At 31.7% G+C, this 21,829-nt stretch overlaps 3 protein-coding genes across 9 annotated transcripts; 1 reads left to right on the top strand and 2 right to left on the bottom strand.

The window, feature by feature from the left end:
- Nucleotides 1–539: 539 nt before the first annotated feature.
- On the bottom strand, nt 540–3,833 carry LOC102604594 (DNA-3-methyladenine glycosylase 1). The gene is made up of 5 exons (XM_006363512.2): nt 3,495–3,833; nt 2,414–2,471; nt 2,187–2,270; nt 1,537–1,678; nt 540–837 (listed from the first exon to the last, which is right to left on the bottom strand). Exons 1-5 carry the CDS (start codon nt 3,784–3,786, stop codon nt 559–561), a joined length of 855 nt encoding a protein of 284 aa, XP_006363574.1. The 5' UTR covers nt 3,787–3,833; the 3' UTR covers nt 540–558.
- A 3,694-nt stretch (nt 3,834–7,527) lies between these two features.
- On the top strand, nt 7,528–12,405 carry LOC102598254 (DNA (cytosine-5)-methyltransferase DRM2-like). 7 transcript variants are annotated; one of them, XM_015303481.1, is made up of 11 exons: nt 7,556–7,705; nt 8,999–9,063; nt 9,234–9,380; nt 9,481–9,580; nt 9,664–9,707; nt 10,067–10,222; nt 10,458–10,584; nt 10,740–10,831; nt 10,965–11,684; nt 11,767–12,124; nt 12,306–12,405. In XM_015303481.1, exons 2-11 carry the CDS (start codon nt 9,061–9,063, stop codon nt 12,326–12,328), a joined length of 1,770 nt encoding a protein of 589 aa, XP_015158967.1. In that variant the 5' UTR covers nt 7,556–7,705; nt 8,999–9,060; the 3' UTR covers nt 12,329–12,405. The 7 variants fall into 7 exon arrangements, with proteins under 7 accessions (XP_015158966.1, XP_015158967.1, XP_006363553.1 ...); XM_015303480.1 differs by lacking the exon at nt 7,556–7,705 and adding an exon at nt 7,528–7,549 and having other exon boundaries at nt 11,767–12,405; XM_006363491.2 differs by having other exon boundaries at nt 7,557–7,705; nt 10,070–10,222; nt 11,767–12,405.
- Nucleotides 12,406–17,501: 5,096 nt separating this feature from the next.
- Nucleotides 17,502–20,949, bottom strand: LOC102604266 (transcription factor bHLH49). The gene is given in 8 exon segments (XM_006363511.2): nt 17,502–17,960; nt 17,962–17,979; nt 18,059–18,262; nt 18,364–18,435; nt 18,787–18,855; nt 18,953–19,018; nt 19,111–19,293; nt 19,359–20,949. Coding segments are annotated over 8 exon segments (1,488 nt in total). The 5' UTR covers nt 20,130–20,949; the 3' UTR covers nt 17,502–17,855.
- Nucleotides 20,950–21,829: the final 880 nt, after the last annotated feature.

The raw sequence follows: 21,829 nt of genomic DNA, 5'->3' as shown, positions 1-21,829 counted from the left end.
CGTGTTTTTTTGTTTAAGAATTGGATAGTTAAAGTGCCTACTTGTGCACTATGAAAGTTAGAGGTCATACTTAAAATTTGAAGCCAAGTTTAGGGTCCAATTTATGTATTATGCCATTATATTTTATGACATATACTTGTACCATCACCAGAAAACCACTTCATGCATCTATATTTAAGTACTTTTTTAAATAATAATAATAATATAATACTAATATCTATATATAATCTAAAGAGGAGAAGATGAATTCATGTGAACCCGCAGAACCTCCCTAGATACGCCCCGACTCCGAATAGGAGCTAGATAGAGGAACATAAATGAATACCTTGGGCTGAGTTGTAGCATAGGAGGCTCAAAGCCCCTATCTTTTTAGGTAAAGGGATTTGCTATAAAATTCAAAATGTAGCTACGAATAGTAATTTTTGCTATAAAGTATAAATTCGCTACACCACATAATTTTTCTAAAAAAAGTCTTGATATATTAAAAATACACTTACAAAAAGAAGAACAAAGCGAAATTGTAATTTTTTTGTGGGAATTACAATTTAATTATATGTTTTAAACATGCCTCCAAGGTCTTTCAGCAAGATTAAGACATTCTTTATGTCTAAAACAATAAATCAAATGATCAATAGTCATTCCAGCAGCTTGCATGAATGAGTTTATAACAACTGGACCAACATGCCTTAATCCTCTCTTCACTAAATCTTTGCTAATTGCTTCTGCTTTTGGACTTCTTAATGGTACATTTCTTGCATTTCTAAATCTGTTAATTATTGGTTTATAATTCATATGGTTCCACATGTAGCAACTCAAAGATCCAAATTCCTCCCTAATCTGCATTTTAATAATAAACTAATCAATTTGACTTTTATGCACTGACAATGTAAATATATAATTGTCCATAATAACTAGAAAATAAATCAGACGATTATCTACCATGTCAAATTAAATTTAATATAGAATATAAGTTTACCAACTTGATTTGGTAAAGATGGTACTTAATTTACCTTTGTATATGGTCATTGACTTGTTCACTATAACACTAAAGTCATAGAAATATTTTTTGATACATTTAAAGTAATTGAAATTAGTATAATATAAAGTAACAAAAGTACTTTTGTCATATTAAAATATCTTACCTTTATCCACTATATATAACAATAAAATCACAAAACTACACTTATATAGTTTAGTAACTTTAAAAGACGAAAATAGTTTTGTGATATTATGTTGTTATAGCGCATAAAGTTTATAATGGCTTTTCTTCATATGTTATGTATTGCTGATCTTCATTTTACATTATTTCGTTGTTGTTATCGCTTCTATTTATATATTTCCTTTTTTCATACTTCTTGGTAATGTTTTATTTTAAGCCGATAATTTATCGGAAAATAATTCCTCTATATCTATGAGGTAGGAATAAAATCTATGTACATTAATTCTTTTCTCTTCAGGCCTTATATGACTTTATTGTGATGGAGGTAGAGTAGATAAAATTCATGAATGCATAATAATGATATAGTAAAGACTTACCTTGACTATGCATTTGGCATTGCCAACTATTGATCTAACTCTATTTTCAGCCAACATGAGGGACACATTGGAGACCAATTCATTAATCTCCTTCTCTCCCATTTCAGCCACTTGCTTTGCATTGAATCCAACAAAGGCTTCTCTGCATAATATAATTATCATAAGGAATATTGAACAATATATAATTTGTACGTGGACATTGTATATATCTATATGAATAAATAAGTGTAGTTCGGTGCACTAAAGTTTCTGTTGTATATGGGGTCCAGAGAAGGATCGAATTATAAGGACTAATTGTACACAATCTTATCCTGCATTTATGTAAGAGGTTGTTTCCACGGCTTGGACTTGTGACCTCTTGGTTAATGTGATAGGATACATTTCTATGGCCACTAGATCATTGTTGTATTGTACACAACCTTATCCTGTATTTCTACAAAAAAGTTATTTTTACGGTTTGATCTTGTTACCTCCTAATCACATGAGAGCAACTGTACTAGTTACACCGAAATGCACAAACTAGAATTTGAGCTCCCATCTTTAATGTGACAAGATATATTGCTACCACTAGATAATTGGTGCTTTGTTCATTGTATATATAGTAATAATAATAAATAAATAAAAGTTACTAACAAACTAGAAGTATGTACCTTATTTGTTCCCTTATCTTTAAAATTTCAGTCCAGTTGAAATCCATCAACAAGCCAGCCAAAGAAAGTAGCTCAAACAATTGACTGCAGTGTGTGCACACTTGGCCAATTAGGTCTCGTTTGATCATGAAGATTGTGAAGAAAAAAGTCATTTTTTTTTTCAAAGTGAAAAATGATATTTGAAAACTGTTTATATTCTTTCATGAATTATATATTAGATTACTTACTGGTCATCATAAACTGGAACACCCCAGCATTCATCATGGAATTGCACATAAACCTTATCTGTATATATAAATACATAGCAAACTCAATGAGTCTTTAGTTTCCAAAATTTACTTTGGTACTTAAGAGGATCAATAATCCAATTAAGTTGTACTTTCATGCCCAATTTTGTTTTGTCATTCAAGAATATAATGTACTATCAAGGCATATAAGACACATGACTACTAAGTTATGAAAAAAGAATATATGTAATATGTACATATACTAACATTTTCTTTTTAATGTTAACTAGTTATAATAGATTAAATCGAGAAGTATTGAAAACATTTCTGAACTTGACGCGAATTATTAGTTTCGTCCCTGAACTATTGACAGCTTTAAAAACACCACTCTACTTGACTAATTAAACTTAGATACACCCTGATCTGCCACATAACATAGCAAGTGGTCTCAAACTCTTGTAGGAGCATGAAACTCTTAATTAATAAAAAGCCGAGAGAAGTGTAATTGAAAACACCCTAAACTTGACGAGAATTTAGGGGTGTATTTCACTCATATTGCAAGATCAGAGGTGTATTTAAATTCTGTTAGTCAAGGTTATTTTTGTATACTGGTGATAAATATTCTTCGACCTTAATGATAGATCTTGTGTTCGAGCTCTAGGAATATAATCACTTTTGATAGGAAGTGATTTAATTACCTTCTAAAGCAGAATTTCTCTACACAAATCTGGATTAGTCGTATCGCAAAGCGCGTATCATAAATTATGTGAAAAAAATAATATGATTCAATCCCAAACAAGTAGATTCAAAGAAAGAATATATATATATATTTTTTTTTTCAAAAATCAAAGGAAAAAAATACTATCTAAAAATAAGGAATTAACGATCGATAAAATTTCATAACTAAACAACAAAATTTTCATGCTAATAATCTCCTTAATTAGCTACATATTAGCGACGGATTATAAGAAAATTCAGTTCGCTAGAAGCCTTTTAGTGACAAATTAACTAGGAATTTCCGATAAATTTCATATTTTCTTGTAGTGAAATGAGAAAAAGAGTAATGCTAGATGAAATTTACCTGTGCTATTAGTTATCCAGCTACACCTCATAAGCTCTTTCTCATTAGGACATGGAATAACTTGTGGAACAACAATATTGTTGTGTAGAATTTCTCTTTTTTTATGATCCAATGGAGAAGAAAAATCATTTATAAATGTGTGTGAACAAGTTTTGTGAAGCTCTATTGGGTAAACTTTCTTCAAATGTTTGGATAAATAAAACAAGTTATTCCCATAATTATTGCTAATTATTGGCTCTTTCTCTCTATTGTATTTCTCTAATGCATATCTTCTTGCATTTGGCTTAGACATCTTTCAAGAAGAAAAAAAGGAAATAAGCTAGTCTTTCAATTAAATTTTGTACATGTAAAGTGGTTGATATATACTAATATATTTTGACTTTTATGTGATGGGGAAAAGCTTGATTAATTCTATGTGAATTTCATTATGGAGTACCTTCTTATATACTTCTATCTCAAGCTACTCCTTTTGAGAAAATGTTTTAAGAAAGGAAAATTGCAATTTCGATCCTCAATTATTGATGAATTCTTATTTTTGGTTCTTCTAATTTTATTATTTTTCATGTAGTTTTCGAATATTTAAGATTATAATTTTAAAATAGTAAATTAATCTATTTCAATTTAGCTTTGAATATTAGTCAAATCGACAAATGATAAGTATTTTAGGACGGAGGGATCGGAGTAAGTATTTTTGGTCCATTTACACACAGGATATGACATTTTTAGAATTATATTATCCTCATATTTGAATAAATTGAAGGTTAAATGTGTTTAACCAGATAATTATAAGGACCAAAACTTGAATTTGTCAATGTTTCGGGGTCTAAATCACAAATTCACCTTTTAAAAAATAAATTAAAAAAATAAATTGAAGAAGTGGTTCATTGGATCTTTAAAATATTATTGAAAACTTGACTTTGTAGGAATTAGTCTTTTCAGAAATAAAGATTCCTAGTCGATTGAATTTATTATATATACCATAAACTCAATTATTTTAATCTTATAAGTGTTCTGCATTAAGAATGTTTGACAAAATTAAGTAATTAACCATAGAAATTATTTAACATAGTGTTCTGCATTAAGAGTGTTTGACAAAATTAAGTAATAAACCGTAGAAATTATTTAACATAATATAATACAAATTCAATTGAATTATCACCGAGATCAATCATTAAAAAAAATATTTTTAGCAGCAATTAATTAATTGCAATAGTTTAATTGTCGTTATATGTATTTTTTGCAGCAATTAACACTCTTTGTAAATGTTCCTAAAGCCTATAGCGACATTAGGCTAACAGTTAACTAATGCCGGTAAAGATTTTAACACTTTTTATTAAGTGAAAATTTTATAATTGACATATATAGAACTAATAATTATAAGTTATGACATTATTCTTTATCTTTCAAGTTTTAACAACTTTTATTGCCACTAAAAACTATTTTTGTTAGAGTGAGAATGACAATTTAATTAGAAAAAAGAATTAGTCATTTTTAATTGTTTATAGTTTAGTAGTCACTGTTCAGAAATTGTCAATATAAATCTTTTTTGTGTTTTAGTGCTAATTAAAATGTATGTACAGTGTCCTGTCAAATCAAGAACTTATACTACTAAATTTGTTTTACAAATAATATTTCCATGTTTGCTTCATGCATGTTACTTATTTCATCAAAAATTAAGTCCCAACAACCTATATGCTATTCTTAATTTCCCACATTACAAATTATGACAATGAATAATGCTTTTTCTATATGTATAATAAAATATTAATACTATAATAGTAGTAATGTATCATTCAATCACAACAAATACTTTGAAGAAAATGTAAACCAATAAAACATTAGTTCAAGTGTTCACCTCTGTGCAAGTGGGGTTTTAGACCTAATACCATTATTTAGACCACAAATATTATGAAAAATCTATTTTGGCTGCACAGATGATGATATATTATATATCCCCTCTTTCATTGATATATTTTGTGCTATTTTTTTTTAAGACTTATACTAAGGTTAGACTATATGTCCTAAACACGCTCAACGCTCAATTCTTAAGGTTCTCTTAATAATTTTAAATAAAGTAAGTGTCAAATTACTCTAGTTAACACTGTTATCCTTTGTAATTCCTTAATAAACGAATGAATTTTAATTGCCTTTTCAATATGTAGAAATAAGAAAATTGAGAGTAACTCAAATAACAAGTCATAGTATTCTATATTTACTAATTAAAAACACAGTGTGGGGGGTGGGGGGAGGGGATAATCACTTAAGATTTCTTTTTAAAATATATAATTGAATTTTACATCTTCTCGTGCCATTGATCTTCATATTTTTATCATAATTCATATGTCTCAAAATTATCATATTTAATTATTTCGTTATTTAAAGTGATTTTGTTTTTGTAATAGTTTATTGATTATTTTGTTTTAGATGATTAAATTGCATAGTTTAATAGTAATAATATCATGTCAAATTGTCAATGAATATCTAAAAGATTCAGGGGTCGTTTGGTGTGATGGATAAAGGGAGTTAATCCCGGGATAAATTTTGAGCACCCTTTAATCCTTTGTTTGGTTGCACAACATGGGATAACTTATCCCAGGATTAATAATTAGTCCTGGGATAAGTTATCCCTATCTTTGGGTGGAATAGTAATACCGGGATAGCTTATCCCGGTATAAGATAGATAAAATAACAAAAGTGTCCTTTTAAACTCTTTTTATACCTCATTTTTTTTATCCATGTAAAATCATATATTATTTTAAATATCATGTATAATAATAGTTATGACCTTCACTACTCCTTATTTTTATTATAATAATTCTTCATATTTTAAAAAAAAATTACCCTATATAAATATAATTTTATTTATGAATTTATTTGAATAATTCTTATGTTTATTTATATTTTAATTTAATTTCCTTACTATCGAATTACATATTTTTAATTGTATATTCTTTTAGCCACTTGAAAATTTATATTTTATATATCAATTAAAATGAGAGATAAAACGAAATGCTACGGTACTGAATACAAGCTTCCCGTGCAGTTTACTCTGAAATTAGTTTATATTGGTATTTTTTTTAGCTAGATCTTTTGTGTATTTTTTATTTTTTTTTATCTTCTTTTTATCTCATGTACGCTAATTTCGGGAAGAATTCTATTGTTAGTTCACATAAATTTTGAAGGAAATAATAACATGAAAGGTGATTTAAAAATGAAGATAACTTTAGTATTTTACAATTTAAGAATGATACGTGTTTAAATGAAGTAACATAAATAATAAATCATTTTGTACTTTAACAAATTTAGATGAAAATTTTATTCTTAAATACATTTGGTACAATTATGGAAATGCACACACAAAAATATTTAAGCTAAATAAGACAAAATTTTATTTTTAAGAATAAATAACTACTGCTTGAAAAGAATATATATATATAATAAATTGAAGGGTATTTTCGTAAACAAACAACTTATTCTTAGAATTTATGTAATGCATATTGTATTGAAAGCAACCAACCAAACGGTCAATAAGAAATAATTCCAGCATAACTTATCCCGTCATAACTAATCCAATCATAACTTGTATTCAAACCAAACGACCCCTTAGAGTACAACAAATAAGGGGTACATAATTAATATGCTTAAAATTATACCTTAAGATAATATAACACGATCATAGGCACAAATAACAATACTAACCCAAATGAGATTAAGGTCGAATCTCACATAATATAGGCGATAAAAGATATAAATTTAATAAATATTTAAATAAAAGTGTAAATCCTATTTTTTCTTAAATAACTTAAATAAAAAATCTATTAAAAATATCTTTTTACTTTTATTTAAGTTTAAGATAAAAATAAAATTTATATATTGAACTACGTGGAAGTACGTTGTTATTCATGTATAGATGATAAGATGAAGAAAAAAAAATCCAACCAAATCGAGCCATGTGTCATTCACTAAAAAAAAGTTCATTTGCTAATAAGGAGACACATGTGCCTGCATTAAAACAGGTGGTGCTTTCAAATGACTACTCTGTCCTTACATGTTTGGTTATCCTCATAAGTCCTCTCTTTCTTCTTTCGCTTAATTTGTGAAAAAAACTGATTTTTTCATCACTTTCTACACTTTACTCTGAAAAAAATGCATATAGTAGCGATATAATTCGTCTATTAGGTAGTTAAATATATCTCGACAACTAAATTTTGGTAAGTGTTGGTTGATTTTTTTTTTTTTTTTTTTATAAATATTAGCATGCATCTGTTTTGCTATATAGTTTGTGTTAATTAATTAGTTTCTAAATGATATGCAATGGAAAATTTTGTGATGATTTAGTTCTTCTTACAATTTTTCAATATTTGGCTAGTTATTTTTTACTATAACAGGTTTAGAACTCTGTAAATAGAGGTTTATAAGTTGGTTACATGTATAGTGTATAATCCTATGGGTTTTGAGAACATGTATAATGTAGTCCTACGGATTTTGAGAGTTTTATTAGTTTGTTGTAGCTCTGCCCTGTATCCCGTATGAATCCCACACCCACACTAACCATGTTGTCATGATCAGCTGGATCGTCATTAAGGGGTGTCAATGGTTGTAGTAAAAATATAGTTGTGAGGCTAGTAGGACTAGAACACACAACCTCCAGGACTTTTTGCAACGCTTTAAAGTGAAGAGTCGCACTATTAGAAACACTAGAATTAGCTACGAATTTCGTCGCTCTGTCGCTATTTTGCTCGTAGCTAATGAAGGTTTGTGGTTAAGTAGGATTAGCGATGGATTTTGCTGTTTAGCTACAAAATTTGTTCTTCGCTAGCAACTTAGATTGTTTCAAGTTTCAAATGTATAACCGTGCGACAAGGTTCAAATGAATTATCTTAAGGTTGGGAGTGAGAGATGCTTACCATTTGAGCAACTCCCTCTTGTCTATTAATGCATCGACTTTTAGTTGGAGGATAAGGAATGCAAATTGAAGCAAACACAAGTTTTGAGAAAATTGTGTATAGGTTATAATCTGCATGTTTTGGACTAGATTCTTTCATTTTCTTCAAATGTTTGTGGAAGCCATTTTGTGGTGAGCTAATAATTTGATTTTGTGTTGATGTTTAATTTATTAGAAAATGTATCCAGTATTACTACCATAAAAACAACTTTTAGTGGTAATAAATACACATTAACAAAGAGTGCTAATAAAGTTTTTACTGGCATTAGTTAATTGCCGTTAGATTCAATGTCGTTATAAGCTTTAGGGACATTTACAAAGAGTGTTACATGCCACTAAAAATACATATTTAGCAGCAATTAAACTATTGTCGTCAATTAATTGTTGCTAGAGATCATTTTTGATGTAGTGTATAAGTGTTATGTCTTCCTGAATCCTGTTTTTATATCAAGACATGAAGAAAAATGATTTCGAGTTTTTTGTGTGAGATTTGATTTTCTTGCTCTGTGGAACTTTAATGTCAGTAGCTCACGTTTACGTACCTTCTGGTGTTATGTAGGGTGATGATTTATTCTTGTCGCTGAAGAGTTCGGAGTTCTTTTTGAGGAATTACCTTTAAAAATGGTAAGTTCTATCTTGTTTCTCAATTCTTTAAGACACTGCAGTTTTTTTAATTTCATTCTGGTCATATAGATCAGAAATGAAAGTCTATGGTCCTTGTCTATTCATATTTTGGTAAATGGCGGAACGACATTTGTTCTTTGTTTGAATTATTTTTTTTCAATCGCGTTCAGGATAACAACTTTTCTGGAGAAGACAATGACAACATTGACTGGGATACTGAAGATGAATTAGAAATACAAGAAATACCGGACGCAACATTTTCCTCGTGCACAAATTTAAGAAATGTTGGACATCATACTGTTAGTGGTCATGGGGAGGTATATGCTTTAATCCTTGTATTCGATATCTAGTGATATTTGTTGTCGAGGAACATTGCATCTCAATTTATGGCCTCTTTTGGTCTTCTCGTACGTGAAGGCAAGCTCATCATCAGTACCCTGTCAATCCAAGTTCATTCAACAATTTATTGTGATGGGATTTCCTGAAGAATCTATTGCAAAAGCGATAGAGCAAAATGGTATTTCAATTGCCCGAGTCTTTATACAACTAAAAAAATGATTTTTCAATTGTCGTATTGATGTTGTTGGACTTGAGACACAGGAGAAAATGAAGGTTTGGTGCTAGATGCTCTTTTGACATTCAAGGTGTGTAAAATCTGCCTCATTGTTTGCCAACCACCTTTTTCTCTACTTATAGCTGCCTATACGTTCCGCCACTTGCATAAGGTTTTCTTAGATCAGTCAGCGGTTTAAATGGACGGCTATTAACCGATGACGATATTCTGTCATTTGAACGTTTCCCTAGGTGGTGACTGTGCAATGTATGATGCCAATTGTGTTAGAATATACTGAACTTTTATCTGTCTTCATTGTAATGATGACTTTCTTCTATCGTTTCATTTTTCACTAGAATAGAAGAGGAAACAAAAATAGAAAAATTATGATCTTTATTTGCATAAACTTTAGTACCACGAATCGTACTTTTTGTTTGTCTTTGGATGTAGCAGGCACTTGAAGATTCTCCTGAAGAACAGCCTAGTACGAGTGCACAGATGGAACCCAGCATTAGTTCTGATGATAGCTCTTCTCAATGCAACGAGAACGTTTTGGATGATGTTTATGAAGATGATAGTTGGTCCTCGGACTCGGACAATTGTATGGTATGTTATCCTCAATCATTACTCTCCATTGTACTTTTCACTGTCTAGTCGTGGCGTAGAAATAGTCAATCTGGTTTGTCTTTTTTTCAAAAATATACATCTAGTCATTTTATTCCGCGCATCTGTTCATCAACTAATTAATACTTCTTTTACCATTAAGGATGTTTGCTGGTCCTGAATCCTGTTATGAGTTTTCTAACATTTTCTGTCATTTTCCGTGTACTATGTGTGATAGAATTCTGCTAAACAGACTTACTTGAATGACGACAACAGTTCTTTGTCTGAAAACGAGAATTCATTATTATTCCTAGCAAATATGGGATACCCCGCGGAGGAGGCTTCCATAGCGATGGAGAGATGTGGTTCGTATAATTTTTTATATGTTTTGTCCTCTGTTGTATCTAGGACAAAATCTGCTTATTAACTCTGCAATATACCTAAATATCTTTTTGGAATCGCGATATCTATTTTTGATTTCATTTCCAGATTATTAAATGTCTTCTTCACAACTTTCTAGGTCCAGAAGCATCGTTTTCGGAGTTGATAGATTTCATGTGTGCTGCTCAAATGGCAAGAGAAGAAGACGTCTATCTGCCCGAAGATGAAAAGGTCTGTTTTCCTCTTGCAGTATTTTGAAATGGACTCGTGTGATGTAACAATCTGTTTTACTTTGTTCGCATTTGTAACTACATATTAGCAATATCATTTCTCGTTGAATTGATGCATCCTTTCACTGGGGCAGCCAAAACTAAATAGTGGTGGATACAAGAGGAAGATGTATAATGAACTTCCCGTAAGGAAAAAGCAAAGGGCGATTACAGATGAAGAGCCAATTCATTTGCCCAGACCTATGATCGGATTCGGGGTTCCTACGGAATCCTTACCAGCTATAGTGCAAAGAACTCTGCCAGAGCAAGCTATTGGCCCCCCTTTTTTCTATTATGAAAATGTTGCTCTTGCTCCAAAGGGTGTGTGGGACACCATGTCAAGATTCCTTTACGATGTTGAGCCCGAGTTTGTTGACTCGAAATATTTTTGCGCTACCGCAAGGAAAAGGGGATATATTCATAATCTACCAATTGAAGATAGATTTCCTTTACTTCCACTTCCTCCACGTACCATTCATGAGGCGTTTCCTCTAACGAAGAAATGGTGGCCATCTTGGGATACACGAACAAAGTTAAATTGTTTGCAAACATCTATTGGGAGTGCAAGGTTAGCTGATAGAATCAGGAAAGCTATGAAAGCGATGGAGAACTTCGATGGTGAGCCACCGTTGATGGTGCAAAAGTATGTTCTAGATGAATGTCGGAAGTGGAATTTGCTGTGGGTTGGTAGAAACAAAGCTTCTCCTCTGGAGACTGATGAATTTGAAATGCTAATGGGATTTCCACGGAATCATACCCGTGGAGGCGGTATAAGTAGGACCGATAGATACAAGTCGCTTGGTAACGCGTTCCAGGTTAGCCATAAGCCTTAACCTTCTTAAAGTTTATTGTTATAATAATTTTTAACATGGTACTTAGATCGTATTTCGATCTTAGGTCGACACAGTGGCATACCATTTATCGGTGTTGAAAGACTTGTATCCAAATGGTATCAATGTTTTATCACTATTTTCTGGAATTGGTGGTGCTGAAGTTGCTCTATATCGTCTCGGTATTCCATTGAACAATGTGGTTTCCGTAGAGATATCTGAAGTGAACAGGAATATTCTGAGAAGCTGGTGGGAGCAAACAAATCAAAAGGGGAATCTTATAGATTTCAATGATATACAGCAGCTGAACGGAGACGTCTTGGAGCAAATGATCGATTCATTTGGAGGATTCGATTTAGTAATTGGAGGAAGCCCGTGCAACAACCTTACTGGAAGTAACAGAGTGACTCGAGATGGACTCGAAGGTAAAGATTCTTCTCTATTTTATGACTATGTTCGGATAGTGGACTTGGTCAAATCCATAATGTCTAATCGTAGAGTGTGACGAAAATATGTTTGAGTTTCTGAAGGGGATGGACTTGGAAGGCAACGAGTAAAATGTTGTCTTTGATTTTGATTTTGGTTTGTACATATTTTTCGATGCAGTATGTTCGTTCGTGGAAAAATGAACTGTTGAACTTCTCATTGTAAATGACATCAAATGACGTTGAAAATGGGTAGTCTTGAACTTTGTGATTCGTGCTGAGCTCATGAGCAAACGCCAAAAGTGTTGTCCATGGAGCGAAAACTTATTAAATTTGAATTTTGTTCATGGGGTAAAAAGTTCAAAACCATCTATTTTGAATGTCATTCCTCTAAATCACTCAAATTAGTCCGTGAAATTATAATTCGTCCAATCCATTTAAGTTTGGGCTAGTTAATGACTCAGTACCCATCTAAGATTTGGGCTTGAAATTATCGATGTGAATTCTTGTTACAATATTTTTGAAAGACATTATTTTTGTTTGATATCTTATTTATAGACAGCATAAAGAAAATTTTGTTAGGTACTAAAACAAACAGTAAGAAAACAATTTTTTTTTATAGCAAGGATTATGTGAGTGGGGTTATGGCTGTTATTTAGCCCATTTCAATCTAACATGTAGCCCAATGACTAGGTGTGTCAATGGGTTTGGATTGCCTAAGCCCGCAAAACTTTTAATCCACTTGGGTGCACTTAAAATAAAAACAGTGAAATCGAGCAGTAGTTGAATTCAAATCTTGATCTAGCGAATGGTTTCTCTAGCCTGTACCAACAGCACAAGGATATTTTCATGGGTGCACTTTTAATCATATCATACTAGATATACGTATTTTTTTTTATCGAAGTCGATGGATGCGCATGCACCCCACCAAATCATGTGGGTCCGCCTCAGGTAAAGACAGTTTCAAGGGTATGTTTTGTTTGAGTCCAAAAACAAATGTTAAGGATATTTTTAGATTCAAAAGTAGAAGAAGGGTATACTCAAACTCGTATAAACTTAACCTTCGGTCAACGTTTCAACTTTAACACATGAAAAAAAGATAATAATAAAGGCCTAAAATATCTTTCAACTATTTAGACCGATATAAAATTATCCTCTGTCCACCTTTCGATCCTCAAATATTCTGAGCGTTAACGGTGCGTTACTAAAATAGTAACAAGATGATGATTTTTAGTCCAACTTCTACACACTATATTATTATTTTTTTGTCTCTTGCTCTTGTAATTTTGTAGATTAGCAAAGAAGAATGAGAAACAAAATTCCTTTTTAAGAATAAGATAAACACATGACAAAAGTGAAGTAGATTCAATCAAGACATTGGCAAAGAGAAAAGAGAAAAGTTGAGTGCATGGCGGCAGACAAGCACGAAACACTTATAACTTTCTTTGCACGTACATAGTACAACATTTCTCATTCCCCAACACTTTCAACTCCCCATTTATAACGGTTCCACACCACCCCCATTCACTTCCAACTTCAATACATCTCTGTCTTTCAAAAATAGTCATTATCGTAAATTTAAAATTACACATGTGATGCTCTATTCTCACTATTTATGAATCTTATCTGAATAATTTACATGTATAGTGCGATTTTTCGATATGAATGTGAATTAATTGAACTTAGTGGAATATAATATAATATAATATAATATGCTTAAGGATGTGTTTGGTGGGTAGGAAAATAAGTTTCTTCAAAATGAGGAAAATGACGGTATCTTCTCTGCCCTCCAACAATATCCTATCCCTACCCCGTCATAGCCGCCATGTATAATATTTACGTAGATTATATGGTTGGAGGGCGAAGAAGATACAAATATTTCTAAAATAATATTTTTAATATTTACCCACACTTCCACCTTCTATAATATTTACGTAGATTATATACAAATTTTCCTTAAAACAATATTTTTAATCTACAAATATTTCTAAAATAAAATTTTCTAATTATATATAAAACCCAAAAAATACTTATACAAAAGAATCACTATACTTTATAGAAAAGTATTCTCCAAAAAGAATATTTTTATGATGAAAAGTATTTTCCTAATTCTTACCAATTAACACACTCTAAATGAAAAAGAAAATGAGATGAACATGCATATATAGTCGGTGCTAAGTGGTGTGTAGCCATAGGTACTTCGCTGAAAAATGATACTATGTATTCAAAATTACATAAAATATATAAGTTAAAAATTATTTTCATATACATGTAATAGATTTTAAACATCTTTAATGAAATTTCTGATTTTGTTGTTACGAGGATGCTACTATATTATTGTTGATGAATTTTAAGAGAATTTTTCAAAATATTTTTCAATAATTTCGAGATCCTAGTACTCATAACTTGCACTGACACATGGATCATCACAACTTTTCACAAAAAAAAAAAAAAAACTTTATCATTGGAATTCATGCAAATAAACTTGGTCCCCTTTTGTAAATGTACACACTTCATTTGTTAACGTAAATTTGAAGGTAAAAATTTGGACTACTAGTCTTGTGCTTTGACTTGGGATTTGTTCAAACGTGGAAAGTTATTGGTATTTGTAACATATGTTTTTGACTTCTATATCCTTCATATTATAAAGATCACTTTATATTCATTCATTCTCTTGTCTTTAAATGCTTCAAAAAACAAACATACCCCTTCCAAAAAATTAAGTTAGTTAACAACAATATGTTGGTACCTAGTAGGATTTAAATTTTCAAAAAAAAAAAAAAAAAAACTTTATCATTGGAATTCATGCAAATAAACTTGGTCCCCTTTTGTAAATGTACACACTTCATTTGTTAACGTAAATTTGAAGGTAAAAATTTGGACTACTAGTCTTGTGCTTTGACTTGGGATTTGTTCAAACGTGGAAAGTTATTGGTATTTGTAACATATGTTTTTGACTTCTATATCCTTCATATTATAAAGATCACTTTATATTCATTCATTCTCTTGTCTTTAAATGCTTCAAAAAACAAACATACCCCTTCCAAAAAATTAAGTTAGTTAACAACAATATGTTGGTACCTAGTAGGATTTTAAGCTTACTACTAATCCTAATCTTAATTGCTCAAATTCTGCCAAACACAAGTTCTTACCAAGGTATGTATCATTAATTAACTAATATTCTATGCTTCAATGACTTATACTACTAGAAATAAAGTTTTTTTTCATCGCAAATCAGTGGGAAATATGTGCGATAACATATGGTTTTTTGTCCACTCATTTTCCATCGAATAAGCTCAAAAGGAAAGTTCATGGTGAAAAACATATTCTCATTGAAATAGTGAGAAACTTTCTAATTTTTCCATATGAAAATATTACTATTTTTTCTTGTCTCACCGATTCAATTTGAATATGCGTGGAACTGAACATTTTTCAATCAGAAATTTAGTAGGAAAATAGTGATTCTTTTGTGGTGTTAATATCCTATATTTTTATTTTGAAATTTTATTTGTAGGTGGCAAAATTGCAACCAAAAGATGCAATTCAGTACCAAAGAGAGAGGCCTTGGTACGTTTGTAATTAAAAAACATTCATTTCGGTTGTTTCCTTTTCATATAGGATATATATATTAACATATGGTAGGAGGTGTTAGTTTCATAATTGTTTGTTTCCGGAAAGATAGAAGCAGATAAAGTAGAAATTCTTTTTGTTAGGCTTAAATGAGTACCTCCCGACTCGAATAAATGTAATATTGTATTATGGTAATAATCCTCCCCAAACTCTACTAGTGGGTATACTGCTTTGCTACTCTTTTGTAATGATGCATATTAAGCACTATTAATATATTATCATGTTTTACCAAATAAAAAAATGATTAATAATTAATACTGTCAGAGTTTATTTGCATGCAATTATATACCTTATAAGTGACCTAACCAACACATATCATCTACTACTTATTTTTAGATTAAATTACATACTTAATTATGATTTAATACACTAGTAACATTTTTATTATGTATACACTGAGGGGTCGTTTGGTGTGAGGGATAGAAATAAATAGTGATAGGATAAGAAAACGGTAATGGGATAAAGTTTTTGTATCTTGTTTGGTTGCCATGTTTGGGATAACTTATCCCACCATTTATATTATAGTGATGGAATAAGTTATCCCATATATATGGTGGGATAAGTTATTCCAAGATAGCTAACCCCATGATAACTTATCCTGGAATAACTTGTTCCCAACCAAACGACCCCTTGACGGTATAAAAAATCTTTACATGATCAATGAATTTTAACTTGTGTTGCAAATTAGTTACATTTTTACATGATAACAAATTAACACTTATCATGAAATTTACTTGTCAATATTATACGATAAATGACTTGATTGTGTAAATATTTTCTTGCGTCCGTCAATGCGTATAACTTAATCTCTTTTATTACTATGGAATTTTCATAGGCAAATACTGGTGGAGAACAAATTCTGAGCAGACGTCCACTCTCACAGTCTGGAGGCAAAGATAATGCTGAATATGTTGCATTTACAGCAGATTATAAATCACCTAGGCATCACCCACCAAGGCACAACTAGACAACTTTACCAGAAAATCGCGAATTTTCGATATACATTTTGTTAGAATTTGACTTGTCGATAAGGGTTATATTATCGACCTATCAAATTTTGACGAAATTTCGTTGGAAATTAGTGATTTTTAGTGCAATGAGAAGTACCAATTAAAGATCTATAGTTTAACTACTTTTGCAATGCATTTATCTTAGTGTTCTCTTTACTTTATATATTTCATTTGTAACTTTTTGATACTTTATATGAATGTCAATTAAGTATCGTAAGTAAATTGTTTCCGGTTGTCAATCAATTGATAATCAAAGTCATTATTTGATAATTAATCACTACGAGTCAGATTCAATAGAATTTGATCAATCCTATTTTATGTTGTTAAGGTGGAGAACTGAACCAATAATTCTCTTTTTTCATTGTCAATCGAATCACTGTTCGCGATCCATGATTCTATTTTCTCATCAATTCAATCCCATGAATTGAGTCGTGGAAGTAACTACTAATGTTTGAATACGAATAGGCTATTTGTATCACCTTACCCTTTCATAAATTCTATTTATGTGAGATGCTTTGTAAGTCGAACTGTCTTTTTATATAATAAAGTCTGTGTTATTTTAAAATCTTGTCCTTTATGTTGATTCAAACTCTTTTAGACTGAGTTACTCCAACTCTCTAAAAATGTTGCTGCACACATGTCGGATCCTTCAAAAATATACATTGTTTTTGGAGGATCCGAGACACGCACCCATCGACATTTTTGAAGAGTCTGAGCAACATAGCTTTTAGATATAGTAGATGTAAAAGTTATTTTCATTGCATGTCGTGTTCAGTTAAAGTACATCACATAAGATGAGACAGAAGTAACAAGTACATGAGTGATTCAAGACTTGAGACCAAACTGCAATACCAATTTTGCTTTGCATATATGTCTGGATAATGCATACTTTCCTCGAACCCTCATTTGATATTGTACATGAACTTGTGTCTCGTGGTACAAGTTGTTACTTCTTTGGTAGCCAAATCACATAGCACTCGCGAATAGAAGGAGGTCACGCACACCATAAACACCCTCTTCTTCATATGAAGCGCCTTGTGACGTCTTCCCAACAAACAGAAAGTGTCAAGCAGATGATATCTACAACAAGTTCAAGGTTCTTCTTTCATCTGGCCTGATGGCAAAGAACCTTCACGAATATGGAGGGATGCACTCGTGCAGAGACCCATCTCGACAACATTATGTAGCTCATCGATCATCCCATATATTAGGTAACTGAACACAATTAGTAGTAAGTCAACAAACATTCACAATTCACTACATGAAATGAATAATATTCAGAATGCAGAGCTACCTGTGATGAAGACTCTTTGTAGCCACCACTCATAACAGCTAAATAGGGATAGATAGATTTAAGAAATGCATCGGTGGAGATTCCCGAACCAGGAAGACCTGACTGAAGCAGGCCTGGTTGCAGTTGATGTGAGGACTGATACGGCAGTGTAAGATCAGGAGCGAAAGCAAGTGAGGATGAAGGATCCGCTCGTAAAAGCAAAATCTGCAAGAAGAATTCAAGAATGTTATTGTTCTTTAGAAACTAGAAACTATGCACCATGTTCTGCTTCATGTTAACTCCCAGAAAAGTGCATTGGTTCTTACATCTTTCGCAAGGAGCGCATCAATATTAAAATCCAACCGCGGGTTTATAGTCGCAAGCTTCATTGAGAGGAACTGAGAGAACAAGAAGTCCAGTCATTCTCAAACATATATGCTGTAAACCTCTTTGATGCACATAATTTTGCAAGAAACAAGCACAAAAAAGAAAAATGCTGCCTTAAAGCACTTAGATTCGGCTATGCACGAGTTTGGGAAAGGGTCTATTACGCAGCCTACCCTGCATTTCTACAAGAGGCTGTTTCTACAGCTCGAACCCGTGAACTCCTGGTCTCATGACAACAATTTTAACAATTATCCCAAGGCTCCCAATAAAACTAATCAGATACTAGTGATTCATCATCTGAACCAACACAAAAATGGAGTAAAAAAAGTAAAGGAATAAGTTATTAGGAGTAAAGAGCATACCTCAACCTGTCTTTGAAGAGATTGTACATAATTAATGATTTCATCCAGCATTACTGCTTTCCCAGTGACCTGCGAAATCACCGGCTATCGCTCAGGATACATTAAAAACAGATACTTATTGTTATAATGGATGTTTTAGAAAAAAAAACAGTACAACAAAAGTAACCTTGTTGCAACCAGGTACAAGATCCTGAAGAAATTTCATCCGTTCGCTGATCTTCTCCCTCCTTAGCTGCATTAAAATAAAAGTAAGACATATCTGAAAGAACAACAACATGATAACTTCACTACAACTTGTTTAAGTTTCTTTTCTTGAAGTCTTACTCTTTCTGCAAGACTATGGCTATTTGTTGCCTGGCCTCTTCGAGCTCGGATATGTATGTAGTCTTCTTTAGGTGGATCCTCATTTTTTCCACCAGGCCTGCAGGCAATGGAATTCAGGTTTTGCTCTTTTGTCATTTCAGCTGGTTGTTGTTGTCCTCCATTCATTTGATCAAATTCTGTATCCTGACAAAATGATAAGAAACTTTAATAAACAAGAACTAGCAAAGAACAATATAAAATTTTAATACCTGATCACTTCTTTTCCTTTTCCTTGAGCCAAGGCACCTAGCAGAAGAATCCCCACCCTCCACTTCTTCTTGATGTCCACTACATTCAGACTCATTTTCAGAGATGCCAACACATTCCTTTGCTTCATCCTGAGACTTAGCAAAGTTAACATTTTTCTCATTCTTGAAGGGGCTTCTATCTGTGTGTTCATATTCAAGAGGTAAAGAAACATCCTGATCAGAACTTTCAACTGCATTTCTCATCTGTTGCTTTTGACTGATTGCAGTAGAAGGTGACTGTAATCCGTTACTAGCGAATACCTCTTGTGATTCTCCGAAGGTCAGTCCGTTGTGATACGTATCAGAAGAATTAGGGATAGCAAAAGGGTTCATCATATCACCAACTATTCCTCCACTGAAGCATGAAAATCTTGTAGCTCTCTCAATAAAACCTGAATCAGCTGACAATTGAGTTAAGCTTTGAGGAACCATACCAGTAGTAGGCGATATAAACGCGCCTCCTTTCGACATCACATTTGGTTGAGTCCAACCCATAGCAACCATTCTATTGACACTAGCTCCCAGAGGATCCAAGCCAATTGCAGCACCAGGATTCATTTGAATATTTGTACCACAGAAGCCTAAGTTTGATGAACTAATAGGATTACCCCAAACACTAGCACAGAACGAATCGATAATTCGGTTAGATGCATTTGTCAGATTACTGTCACTTAATTGCCAATCTGAGAACATATTTTCTGGATCAACATCATCCTTGCTAACAATATCCATTGTTTCAAAGTCTAGCAAATCCACCAAACTCAAAAAAAAAGAGAGTCTCCCCTTCACCACAGATACAAAAGTTTAGCTACTTCACAACATACTCATTGTTCTGTATTTGACAATCTTCATTCAAACATGTTAAAGCAACTTTAGATCATATTCTCAAAATTTCTAGTTCAACAAGATAAGAAACAATACAGAAAACTCCAAAGCATGCAAGAAAACAGTGGAAATTGAAAATTGAAGAAATAAGTACTCCATAATCAAGAACTCAAAATATATTGAAACTATTATCATAACAGAGAAACCCCACAACCCCAAACAACATTATTATCCAAGAAAACATATTCCAAGTTCAATAAATGTTCATTTTAAATCCCTAGTCAGAAGGGAAACAGACACACATATCTAAGCTTAGCTCTGAAACAGAAAAAGACATGACTAAAATTGGGAAAAAAAAAAGAAATTTCAGATTATGTGCTACTTTTGGAACTCTGTACACCAATTTTCTTTATGAATTTGCTAATGTCCAAACTGTTATAAACAGAGAAGAAAACAGTAGAGATATAAATAACTCTGCTTAGCAAAACACAATCAATGACTTCAGTAGAAGTAAAAATAGGTAGTAGTAGTATTTATTTTTGAGAAAAAGGAGAGCTTGGACCTTAATAATCTTTGATAAAAAGCGTTTTTCCTATAGATACCTATGCAATAGTCGAACTTCAATATAAATGTTTTTAGATAGCAATCTTGATTAATTCAACTTGAAAACATTTGGAAAATTATAGTAAAAAGATGGGAGTATGTTGTAAGGTCATTTTAAAGTTGATTCTTTTGAGCCAGGCAACTGACATTGCCAACTCTTGCCAGACACTATTTTCATCAATTGATATAATTGCTCTGCCTATTCTTTATGTCTTGAGATAAGAGCTTTAGTTACATAATCTTAATTTGATTTGTTTGGTCAATTGACAACTACTTTTATTAGCTTGTTTTATCTTACTTTTATGACAACTTGGGTTGCTATTGCAGGCTACCTACATGTACCAACTTTAGGTCTTTGCATCTTGTTTTGATAACTTTCCTAGCTTATATAGATCCAGGCCTAAATATATATATAGAAGTTTGTGTAAGCACTAGTTCATATATATTACTCTCTCCGTTTCACAAAGAGTGACCTGGTTTGACTTGACACAAAATTTTAGAAAATAAAGAAGATTTTTGAATCTTGTGGTCCTAAATTAAAGTTATGTCAAATGTACTAAATTGCCCTTCAATCTTGTGGCTTTAAACATGCCACGTGGAAAGCTGAAATTAAAATGTTACCAAAAAAGGAAAGAGGTCATTCTCTTTTAAACAGACTAAAAAGGAAAGGAGGTCGTTCTTTTTGAAACGGAGGGAGTACTATTATTATCTAAATTTATACTATGTATGTGTATTAATATATTTGAAATTGTTAATTATTGTGATTTATAATTCATTTTACAAAATTAAAAGAAATCTTAAAATTGCTTTTTCAAATCTTTAAAGAATTTGCCTCACCTTATAGTTTAGAGTAACGTAAAATAAACATAATTTAGTGTGAAACTAATAATAAAAATACAGAAAAAGGTAAAAGATGTCCTTATATCATGTGAAATTGAACAAAAATGTACTCAGTTAATAGTTTGGTCTAAATATGTCTCTACTGTATATAGTTTGGTTAAATG

The sequence above is a fragment of the Solanum tuberosum genome, unplaced genomic scaffold (genome assembly GCF_000226075.1).
Source record: "Solanum tuberosum cultivar DM 1-3 516 R44 unplaced genomic scaffold, SolTub_3.0 scf00431, whole genome shotgun sequence".
NCBI lineage: Eukaryota > Viridiplantae > Streptophyta > Magnoliopsida > Solanales > Solanaceae > Solanum > Solanum tuberosum.
The sequence above is the reverse complement of the archived record's forward strand: the minus strand, read 5'-3'. Positions and strand labels throughout refer to the sequence as shown.

Bases quoted from the DNA above. Each gene is read 5' to 3' on its own strand.
- LOC102598254 (XM_015303480.1), top strand. The intron at 10,223-10,457 runs GTATGTTATCCT...TATGTGTGATAG, and splicing joins CGGACTCGGACAATTGTATG to AATTCTGCTAAACAGACTTA. The intron at 11,685-11,766 runs GTTAGCCATAAG...TTTCGATCTTAG, and splicing joins CGCTTGGTAACGCGTTCCAG to GTCGACACAGTGGCATACCA.
- LOC102604594 (XM_006363512.2), bottom strand. From the start codon at position 3,786: ATGTCTAAGCCAAATGCAAGAAGATATGCATTAGAGAAATACAATAGA. The intron at 2,472-3,494 runs GTAAATTTCATC...TTATATATACAG, and splicing joins CTGGATAACTAATAGCACAG to ATAAGGTTTATGTGCAATTC. The intron at 2,271-2,413 runs GTAAGTAATCTA...CACACACTGCAG, and splicing joins GTTCCAGTTTATGATGACCA to TCAATTGTTTGAGCTACTTT.